The 11,895-nt window shown below is 32.3% G+C and overlaps 2 protein-coding genes across 2 annotated transcripts; both read left to right on the top strand.

Moving 5' to 3' along the window:
* Positions 1 to 2,132: 2,132 nt before the first annotated feature.
* LOC109810262 ((-)-isopiperitenol/(-)-carveol dehydrogenase, mitochondrial) lies at positions 2,133 to 3,332 on the top strand. Its single transcript, XM_020373685.3, has one exon. It carries the CDS (start codon positions 2,420 to 2,422, stop codon positions 3,221 to 3,223), a length of 804 nt encoding a protein of 267 aa, XP_020229274.2. The 5' UTR covers positions 2,133 to 2,419; the 3' UTR covers positions 3,224 to 3,332.
* A 4,226-nt stretch (positions 3,333 to 7,558) lies between these two features.
* Positions 7,559 to 9,957, top strand: LOC109810208 (retrovirus-related Pol polyprotein from transposon RE1). Its single transcript, XM_083073227.1, has 2 exons — positions 7,559 to 7,681; positions 8,329 to 9,957. The coding sequence occupies exons 1-2, from the start codon at positions 7,559 to 7,561 to the stop codon at positions 9,955 to 9,957; spliced, it is 1,752 nt and encodes a 583-aa protein (XP_082929353.1).
* The last annotated feature ends 1,938 nt before the right edge of the window (positions 9,958 to 11,895 follow it).

The following is an 11,895-nucleotide window of genomic DNA, read 5'->3' as shown; positions in this document are numbered from 1 at the left end:
CTATTTTTGGCCAACCTCATAACTTTTTTATAAATTAAATGTAGTCTCTTACATGAATTTTAGCGTATCAAGACGTTAGGAACAACACTATAGTTTTGTTTGAGAGAAATGCATATTAGAATAAAACATAATTTTAAAAACCGGATCGGTCATTAAATTGATTAGGGTATTGGTTCAGTAGGTTAAATGTTAAATTGGTGGGTCACTAATTGAATTGCATGATCTGATTATATTTAATTTTTTAAAAAGATATTCATGTTAAATATATTTTATACTTATAAATTTCAATAAAATTCATATCCTATCTTAAATTTCAATTTTTGTCTTATTTAAAATTATCATTATTTTTATTTTGTATAAAGAAATACATAAAAAAATTATTTAATTTTTATTTTGTTGAACCGAATTGATCTACTGGTTCGACTCACTAGTTCATTGATTGAACCATAAAATTGACTAGTTCACTTCATTTTGAAACGGGTCAAATGTATAATCGATCTAACTCAATATTCAAACAAACTAAACCACTCGTTCCCAGTTTCACCGATCAGTTCGATCCAGTTTTTAAAACTCTGGAATAGAACACTGTATTAGTTGTACTAATTATTACTTCATATGCTCATTTTTAAATAAAAAAGTACTTGTATAAACTATTTCATATTATTATTAATATGGTTTTTTTTAATGTGTCTTTGACACATTTTAACAATTATTAAAATTCACTATCCAATATCTCTTTTAATATATTTTTTATATAAGAGAGTAAATAATAATAAATAACATTAACTCTAATTTTTAAAATTAATTTAATGTCATTTTTAATCTTGTCATTCCATTTGTTTTTCTCACTCCCAATCAAAACAATAACGAAACCTATTTTTTTTTTTAAAAGCAATCTTTTGATACGTATATAGTTTTCGTTAATTTTATATTATTTTTAATACTTATATAGTTTTATTTTTAAAACGCATAAAATTTGAATATAAGAAATGTGGACAAATTTGCATTTAACTAGAATTTGCTGTAATTTTATTTTTACTACGCATAAAATTCAAATATAAGAAATGTGGACAAATTTGCATTTTACTAGAATCTGTTGTATAATTTTATTTTTTTTGAAGTTGAAGAGGCATGGTGGGCGGGAGAGGAGGTGCAGGAGGGTGGTGGAGTCAGAAGGTTTTTTTTTTTTTTTTTTTTAAATGTTTTATTATTATTTTAATTGAGAATAAAAATAAATAAATGGAAGGACATAGTTAAAAATGACATCAAATTAATTTTAAAAACCATAGTCAATGTTATTTATTATTATTTACTCTCATATAATTATTATATTAAAAGAGACATTGGATAGTGAATTTTAATAGTTATTAAAGTATGTCATGAGGACATATACATTAGAAAAATTGGTTTTTCATAATAAAAATATAATAAAAACAAGAGTTAATCACCTATACACTATCAGTGTAAATGTAAAAAAATTTATATTGACAATCAATCATATTTTTTAATAGTATTATGTCACTTACTTATTTAATAAAATATAATAATTTAAAAAATATGATTGGTTGTTAGTGTAAAAAGTTTTACACTAATAATGTATAGATAATTAATTCTAAAAATAAACATCAAGAATCGAGTCATATTAAATAAATTTTGTATAATTTTTATAAATTTATTTACAATACTGTCATTATTCCATCATTGTACATTAAAAAGAAAGGTTTTTTTTTCCAACAATTATATAACATGATAGATGAGAAGAGATCATGGAGAAACCCGAAAGGCCAAATCATCAATTTACGTAAAGTGGAAATAAAGAAGCTAGCAACTCTATTCCTAAATTTATTTTTACACGGTTCTATTTAGTGGAACAAATATACTCTCTGCTAGAACTAAACTAAACTAAACATTTTGTGAATCTATTCAGCCTAATTTGAAGTAGGTTGAGCTCTTTAAATTTTAAATCATTGAAGGAGGCTGGATGGTTTCGAACTTTTGCACCATTTTGTTTTTTCTGCACTCATCTTTCATGGACCAATTTTTATTCTTCCGCGTTCACAATCCCACTACTTATATATTATTGCAATACAAATTGAAGAAATATAAAACACGTATGATTGTTATATTTTAATGTCTGATTCGAGCATTTTGATCCGATCGAAAAGAAAACACTAAAATACAAAGGCAGGTAGATTGATAGGAACAAGGAAACACTAGAATACAAAGGCAGGGTTGGTGAGGAAACGAGGTGAGAGGAGTCCATGGTAACTTTGGAAAACACACGTTGTAATTGAAAGAAAAAAAGAAAAAAAAGTTTGGGAGTGTTACTAGCACGATTCGCAAATCTTCTATATATAGTAAATAAGGTCGCTAGGTACGTAGCTTAAGACTCAAGAATTTACATATCCAAGAAAAACTAATGGCGGAATCTAGAAGCAGCAGCACTAACACAGGTCTTAAGTTAAGAAGCAAAGTAGCCATAGTGACCGGAGGAGCAAGCGGCATCGGCGAAGCGACGGCGCGTGTCTTTGCGGAGCAAGGCGCGCGTATGGTGGTGATAGCGGACATCCAAGAGGAGCTGGGAAATGAAGTGGCTGCGTCCATTGGAAAACAGCGGTGCAGCTTCGTGCAGTGCGACGTGGCGGACGAAGATCAAGTAAAAAAGGTGGTGGAATGGACGGTGAACGCGTACGGACAAGTGGACATCATGTTCAGCAATGCTGGCATCCTTAGCCCCTCCGAGCAGACCGTGCAGGACCTCGACATGTCCCAACTGGACAAGGTTTTGGCAGTCAACGTGCGCGGAATGGCGGCATGCGTGAAACACGCGGCGCGTGCCATGGTGGAGAGGCGCGTGAGGGGGAGCATTGTGTGCACGGGGAGCGTGGGTGGCAGCCACGGTGGACCATCGGCGACTGACTACATCATGTCGAAGCACGCGGTGTTGGGGCTGATGCGTTCGGCGAGTTTGCAGCTTGCGGAGCACGGGATAAGGGTGAACTGCGTCTCACCGAATGGGTTGGCGACGCCGTTGACTTGCAAACGGCGAGGGATGAGCGAGGAGGAGATGCAAGAGGCTTACCGGAAATTCGCCAGACTGCAAGGAGTTCTGCTCACTCCCAAACACGTGGCAGACGCCGTCTTGTTTCTCGTTTCTGATGATTCCGCCTTTGTCACTGGCCTTGATCTTAGGGTCGATGGTGGCTTTACTTATGCCCACTGACAACATCTTTTTCCATTCTTCATCTTTTCTAATCAACTTTAATCGGTTTCAATCTCTTCTACTTAATAACTTCTAATATTTTATCATGCCATCCATTCATCAAATATAACTGAGTAACCTATATCTTTATAACTTCTAAAAGTTTTTCCAATACTTCAAAAATTCCTCAATCTGCATATTTAACTTTTAAATATATTTAACTGTTAGGGAGATGTTTCCGAATTCGAATTCAGAGAATTTAACATTTTTAATATAATATTATAAGACAATTTTTCAACAAAATCATTTTCCAACATTCTACTAGTTATCATTGATTTAAGTTTTAAAGTAATGATTATTATTATTATTGTTCTAAATGTATAAGATAATATAATAAAAAACAAACAAACAAGAAATTAAATACAACTGACTAATGTTTTGAATTTAAAGTTGAATCGTTTGAATAGTATGTAAATTTGATTCTTAGAAAAAATAAATATTGATAAGATTTTACTTATCCCTCAGTTAACCTAGATTAGTCTAAAGTAAGACTTATGATACTAGTTTAAAAAAAACAGATATAGTCAAAAGGGATAAATAAGGAAGACTCATATATCACATACTTAGTCCAAGTTTTATCAGATTTAGTCATCGTAATATAAAGAGAGAATAGAGTAAAAAAAATAGAAAAAGACTAAAGTTTAAACCCTCGAAGCTCATTCACCTTTTTTTTATTTCGCATCAGTGTTGTAAGATTTCACCTTAGACTAATGCAACTCGGTCGAAAGATAAGTAAAATATGACCAAATATTATTTTTGCCAAGAGTCAAACTTGAACATTATTCAAACGATTCGACCTTATGTTAAAAGTATTAACCACTTATGTCTAATATCTTGATTAAGCGTATTCACTCTTTGTGACATAAATCCACTAATAATATATTTACTTTTTTTTAAGGATAAGCTTATTTAAGTAAACAATATATATATATATATATATATATATATATATATATATATATATATATATATATATATATATCAAAGAGTATAACTCTTATACACTAGGTCAAATTATTTTAGAGATAATGTAATATCTCTAATTATAATTTTATGTTAAAATTCAAGATCAAACTTTAACTCTTAATTAAAAATAAGAGTGTTAAATCATTTACAATAACAACTTTTGATACACACACAATGTTCATACATTTTTTTTCTTCATTTATCGAGATTCAATTTTGGGAGTGTTTGTTTCCAAGTACGTTACTTCTCTTCCATGAATCACATTCCTGAAAATATTACTATTGGAATGTTATTCCTATGAATATTTAAAAATGTGTCTAGTGAGATTTTAACATTCCTAAGAAAATTTTAAAAGTTTAAATTAATTAAAATAAATAAAAATGAGTTGAAAAAGTTTATTAAAATATAACTTCTCACATTTTTATGTGAATGCAACTTTTCCATCCTCCATCATAGAAGTCAAAATAAAAAGAATCATGTTGTGACTACTTTTTTGGAAATAAATTATATTTAAAAATATTTTTTCAAAATTCTAAATAAATATGAGAATATGACATTTTCAACTCAATAATCTCGATAATAAGTTTTTAATATGTGAAACAAATACTTTTTTTTTATTAAACCAAATTATTGATGTTAAATAAAATCTTGTTTGGTTTTTGTTTTTTAATAAATATGTTTGGTTTTCATCAGTAGTTTTTTGCCTAATTGAGATAAGAAAATTATTAAATACACACAGTTTGTTCTAATTAAATTCACATGTAAATTCACACACTATCACAAAACTAAATAAAACACTCTGTATAAATAAAATGTTTCTCACGGATTATTTGTTCATACAAAAAATAATTCTTCTTACCAATAATTATCTAATTTAGTAATGAAGAAAAATTTGTAAATGTATAAGATAATATAAATAAATAAAAAATTCAACAAAATCATTTTCCAACATCCTACTAGTCATCATCATCATCATCATATAATGTTTTTAATTTAAATCATTTGAATCGTATATAAGTTTGATCCTTAGCAAAAATAAGTATTGATCAGGTTTTACTTATCTCTCATTTAAGTTAGATTAGTCTAAAGTAAAAACTTATGCTACTAGTAAAGAAAAAAAAAGATATAGCCCAAAGGGACAAATAAGGAAGGCCCATATGTCACACACTTAGTCCAAGTTTTATCAGAGTTAATCATTGCAATATAAAGAGAGAATAGAGTAAAGAAAAGAGAAAAAAGACTAAAGTTTAAAGCCTAGAAGCTCATTCACTCTTTTTTTTTTTATTTCGCATCAATGTTGTGAGGTTCTACCTTAGACTGACGTAACTCGATTGAGAGATAAATAAAGTTTGACCAAATATTATTTTCGTCAAGGATCAAACTCAAACATTATCCAAATGATTCAACCTTGTGTTAAAAACATTAACCACCTATATTCAATACCTTGGTTAAGCGCATTTACTCTTTGTGACAATAATCCACTAATAATGATATATTTACTTTTTTGGGGGATAAGCTTATTTAAGTAAACAATATCATATATATAACAAAGAGTATAACTCTTATTCACTAGGTCAATTTATTTTAGAGATAATGTAATATTTCTAAGTATAATTTTATGTTAAAATTTGAGATCAAATTTTAATTCTTAATTAAAAAATAAGAATGTTAAATCATTTGCCCTAACAACTTTTGATAAACACAATGTACATACATATTTTTTTTCATTTAACAGGATTCGATTTTAGGAATATTTGTTTCCAAGTATGTTACTTTTCTTTGAAGAATCACATTCTTGAAAATATTACTATTGGAATGTTATTCCTATGAATATTTAAAAATGTGTCCAGTGAGATTTTAACATTTCGAAGAATATTTTAAAAATTTAAATTAATTAAAATAAAAAAATGAGTTGAAAAAGCAAATTAAAATATAATTTCTCACATTTTTATGAGAATGCAACTTTCCATCTTTCATCACAGAAGTCAAAATAAAATGAATCATGTTGTGACTACGTTTTTAATAATAAATTATACTTAAAAATATTTTTCAAAACTCTAAACAAATATAAGAATATGACATTTTTAACTCAATAATTTTGTGAATAAGTTTTTAATATGTGAAACAAATACATATTTCTATTAAACCAAATTATTGATGTTAAATGAAAATCATATTTTGATTTTTATTTTTTAATAAACATGCTTGATTTTCATCATTAGCTTTCTGCCCAATTGAGATAAGAAAATTATTAAATACACATATACGATTCTAATTAAATTCACATACTATCACAAAACTAAATAACCTACTATGTATAAATAAAATGTTTCTCACATATTATTTATTCATACAAAGAATAATACTTCTTATCAATAATTATCTAATCTAGTAATAAAGAAAAAATCATAAATGTGTCGAGACATGATATAAAATTCAAGAAAGAAAAAAATAAAATATAAATAACTTATCATAATATCAAAATAGATAATATAACTAGAGCTATAAAAGATGGATTCACCTAAGAGATTGGACAGCTCAAGTTTTAAAACTGTTCGGAATTAAATCGGGTCGATTTGCCTCGATAAATGGGTCAAATGGACTAATTATTTGAAACTTTGAAACCTATCAAACTCATTTAACTTAATATTTACTTTTTTTTTTTTAAATAATAAATAAATAAAACATAAATCGACTAATATGACATAGCCCGTTAAATCAGATCAAACAAAAAAAAATAGTGAGTTGTTGAGAACCTATATCAATCCAACTTAACTCATTTAACATGTGTTGATATGCTAATCTAGCCCATTTTAACATTTCTAATCTTTATAAACATCACACGCATAAAGAGTAAAAAAAACTAAAGTTACTTTTTCTTTTAACAGAAACAAAAGTAATGCATTTCATTAATAACATCTTGGAATATACATGGGAAAAATAATCATACTCGTGAAGTCCATCAAATAAATCAGATGCCTTAGCTAGTTTATACGGTACTGAATTGGCTTATCTATGTGTAAAGTTAACTTTACAGCTTTGAAAAAACTTATTATTCACTAGACATTTACGTATGAGAACCACTACTTGGAAGTCTGATTCAAATTCGACCCCGGACAAAACCTTGCTCCTTTGCCCACAACATGCCATCCGGCAGAGCAAAAGTAGTTTGTACAAAATAGGTTCACTTGAATACAATTGTCTTGGAAAATTACTTAATTTATATATAAAAAAGGTTCATAATAAAGGTAATAGTAATGTGGTTGTCCGTTGTCAGATCAACTTGTGTTTGCAGGTAGGGTCACCTTGGCTCAGAGTGTTATTCAAACAATGTCTGCATACTCAATGCAATCTATTCTTATCCCAAAGGGCTTGTGTGACAAACTTGAGGATACGCAAAGGAGGTTTATCAAGAAGGATAGTGGAAGGGGCTGGCATACTATTTCTTGGGAGGTTTTGTGAAAGCCTAAACAGAATGGAGGGTTGGGTTTTGTGAAACTGGATTTGCTGTTCCCAACAGAAAGTTGGGTGGGAATTAATTTCAAAACCCAATGAATTATGGGTGCAACTACTTAGATCAAAATACAAGTGTGGGAGCAAGGTGGTTCCAGAATTAAAAGTCAGGCCTACAGATTCTCAAGTCTAGAAAGGAGCGATGTGGTCAACAATATTAGATGGGTTGTGGGCATTGGTTCTGGCTTGACAGATGGCTTCCTTCTGGAGTTCTTCTGATTATTGTTGTTAATCAATTGTCGGGTTATGAGGATCGTTACTAACTGTAAGGTGGCGGATATGGTGGGATCAAATGGTTTGTGGGATGCTGATTTGTTGAATCAATGTCTATCTGCCTACTCAGGTGGTTCATGAGATATTAGAATTTATCACTAGTCGTCAGTGGTTGTTAGTGGACTATCTATTTCCTATTTTTCAGTTAAGTTATTAGTAGTGGTTGCTAGAGTCACGGGATGTGATCTCTAAGTCAGTTATTTTCAATGTATTTAAATTAAATTGCATTGAGATAAATAAATATAGTTTTCACATCCAGCACATTCAATTTACTTTTTCACTCTCTCTATTCGTTCTCTGTATTGCTCTGTTAGCATTTGCCTTTCCTCCCTAAAACCAACAATTGGTATCAGAGCCCTCTTCTTGAGGGACCTGTGTGTTTCTACATTGTCATGGAACCTGAAACAAGTTTTTCCCAAGCTGCTCTCCCAGTCTTTGATGGGGAAAATTATGACCTCTGGGCAGTGAGGATGGAATCTTACTTGGAGGCATTTGATCTTTGGGAGGCTGTGGAAGAGGATTATGATGTCCCTCCGCTGCCGGACAATCCTACCATGGCCCAGATCAAGAATCATAAGGAAAAAAAAACACGAAAAACAAAGGCAAAATCATGCCTTTTTGCTGGTGTCTCTACAACAATCTTCACTAGGATCATGACTCTCAAATCAGCAAAAGCAATTTGGGATTATCTAAAGGCAAAATACGTGGGAGATGAAAGAATACGGAGCATGCAGGTGCTTAATTTAATGAGAGAATTTGAGTTGCAACGGATGAAAGAGTCTGAGACAATTAAGGAATACTCAGACAAGTTGTTGAGTATTGCAAACAAGATAAGGTTGCTGGGTAGTGACTTTGCTGATTCCAGAATTGTTGAAAAAATTCTGGTAACGGTACCCGAGAGGTATGAAGCATCCATAACCTCATTGGAGAACTCAAAGAATCTGTCAAAGATAACTTTGGCAGAAGTGCTACATGCCTTGCAGGCACAAGAGCAACGAAGGTTAATGAGAGAAGATCATGCCGTTGAAGGTGCACTTTCAGCCAAGCATCATGTTGCTGGATATAATAAAAAGAATTTTTTTAAGAAGAACCCGTCAACAAGTAACGAGAATACAACAAACAACCAAAACAAAGGCAAGGGTAAAAAGAAAAGTTACCCACCTTGTCAGCATTGCGGAAAAATGGGTCATCCTCCATTCAGATGTTGGAAGAGACCTGATGCGAAGTGCAATAAGTGCAATCAGATCGGACATGAAGCTGTAATTTGCAGAGCAAACATCCAGCAAGTTGTAGCTGATGCACAAAATGCGCAAGAGAATGAAGACCAGCTATTTGTTGCTACCTGTTTCTCCACCAATAGTTCAAGTGAATCTTGGTTGATAGATAGTGGTTGCACCAACCACATGACTTATGACAGAGAATTGTTCAAGTGTTTGGACAACACCGAAGTCAAATGGGTCAGAATCGGGAATGGTGAACAAATTCCAGTAAAAGGCAAGGGATCAATAGTTATAACAAGCCACATAGGTACGAAAACCCTCTCTGATGTTTTATATGTACCTGAAATTAACCAAAACCTGCTTAGTGTTGGACAATTGCTAGAGAAAGGGTTCAAAGTTATCTTTGAAGATAAAAGCTGCATAATTAAAGATCCTACAAGTCTTGACATGTTTAAAGTCAAAATGAGGAGCAAGAGTTTCTCATTTGATCCAATGAAGGAGGAGCAGGTTGCATTCCCAGTTACAGCAAGCTCAGTTGATCTTTGGCACAAAAGGCTGGGTCATTTCCATCATTTGGGAATGAACTATATGCTGAAAAATCAACTAGTGCGTGGAGTTCCTTCCTTGACAGAGAAGCTAGCTGAATGTGAAGCTTGTAAACTCAGGAAGCAAACAAGGAAACCATTTCCTGAAAGTAGTTGGAGGGCAAGTCAAAAATTGTAGCTAGTTCACACTGATGTTGCTGGACCACAAAGAACTCCATCACTAAAAGGAAGTCTTTATTATATAATTTTTATTGATGACCTAACGAGAATGTGTTGGATTTTCTTTCTTAAATACAAATCGGAAGTAGCTGCGGTGTTTTGGAAATTCAAAGCACATGTTGAAAATCAAAGCAATAGTCGTATTCAGATTTTGAGGTCAGACAATGGAAAAGAGTATATAGCAAATCAGTTTCAACAATTTTGTGATGAAGCTGGGATTGAGCATCAATTGACAGCTCCTTACACTTCACAACAAAATGGAGTGAGTGAAAGGAAAAATAGATCAATCATGGAGATGGCCAGGTGTATGCTTCATCAAAAGGAATTACCAAAGAAGTTTTGGGCCGAAGCTGCAAATACAGCGGTATTTATTCAAAACAGAATTCCTACACGAGCTGTACAAAATCATACTCCTTTTGAAGCCTGGTTTGGTTTTAAACCTTCCTTAGATTTTTTTAAAATATTTGGTTGCTTGTGCTATTCACATGTACCTCAGGTTAAGCGTGATAAACATGACAAAAGAGCCGAACCTGGAATATTTATAGGCTACAGCACGATCTCTAAAGCTTATAGGATTTTTCAGCCTCAAACTGGAAAAATTCTTATAAGCAGAGATGTGCACTTCATGGAGGACGAAAAATGGTGCTGGAGTGACTCAAAGAAGAACTAGTATGTTGTACTAGAGCTTGGAGATACAGTAGATGATGCACCCATTCGAGGCACAAGGTTGCTTTCCGAAATCTATCAAAACAGCAATGCAGAAGCGTGCAATATAGCAGTGTGCGAACCAGCCAATTTTGAAGAAGCTGCTATGGAGCAGAAATGGCTAGCTGCAATGAAAGAAGAGATGTCCATGATCGAGAAAAATCAAACCTGGGTGCTTGTTCCAAGACCCCATGACAAAAATGTCATAGGGGTGAAGTGGGTGTTTCGAACAAAACTTAATCCTGATGGATCTCTAAACAAGTACAAAGCAAGACTTGTTGTGAAGGGCTATTCTCAAATTTTTGGAGTTGATTATGCAGATACCTTCGCTCCAGTAGCAAGGCTTGACACAATAAGGTTACTACTTGCCATTGTTGCTCAAAATGGGTGGCAAGTGTTTCAAATGGATGTCAAGTCAGCCTTTCTCAATGGTTTTTTGCAGGAGGAGATTCATGTTGAGCAACCAGAAGGTTTTGTAATCAAGGGACAGGAAGATAAAGTCTATTTGTTGAAAAAGGCTCTATATGGCTTGAAGCAAGCTCCTAGAGTATGGTACAACAGAATTAATGATCATTTATTGAGCTTGGGCTTTAAAAAGAGCCAATATGAAGCTACACTCTATGTCAAACATGTTGATGATGATATTTTAATCATCTCTTTGTATGTTGATGATCTTTTGGTGACAGGAAGCAACCAAGCACAAATTAATAAGTTCAAGCAAGAAATGAAGGATGTCTTTGAGATGACTGATCTTGGTCTTATGACCTATTTCCTGGGCATGGAAATCACTCAGAAGAAGAATGAGATTTTTATATGTCAAAAAAAATATGCAAAGGAGATCCTAAAAAAGTTTCAGTTGGATGAATGCAAAATAATGAACACGCCTATGAATCAAAAGGAGAAGTTCAGCAAAGAAGATGGAGCTGACAAAGTTGATGAAATGCATTTTAGAAGCTTGATTGGGTGTCTTATGTATCTTACATCCGCAAGGCCTGACATTTTATTTCCAGTTAGCGTGCTATCAAGATTCATGCATTGTGCTAGTGAACTGCACTTGAAGGCAGCAAAAAGAGTTGTAAGATACATCAAAGGGACTATCAACTATGGAGTCAAGTACTACCAGGTACAGGACTTCAAATTATCTGGTTTTTCTGACAGTGATTGGGCAGGTAGCTTCGATGATATGAAAAGT

This window comes from Cajanus cajan, chromosome 4 (genome assembly GCF_000230855.2).
Source record: "Cajanus cajan strain Asha chromosome 4, NIPB_CcT2T_4, whole genome shotgun sequence".
NCBI lineage: Eukaryota > Viridiplantae > Streptophyta > Magnoliopsida > Fabales > Fabaceae > Cajanus > Cajanus cajan.
The sequence above is the reverse complement of the archived record's forward strand: the minus strand, read 5'-3'. Positions and strand labels throughout refer to the sequence as shown.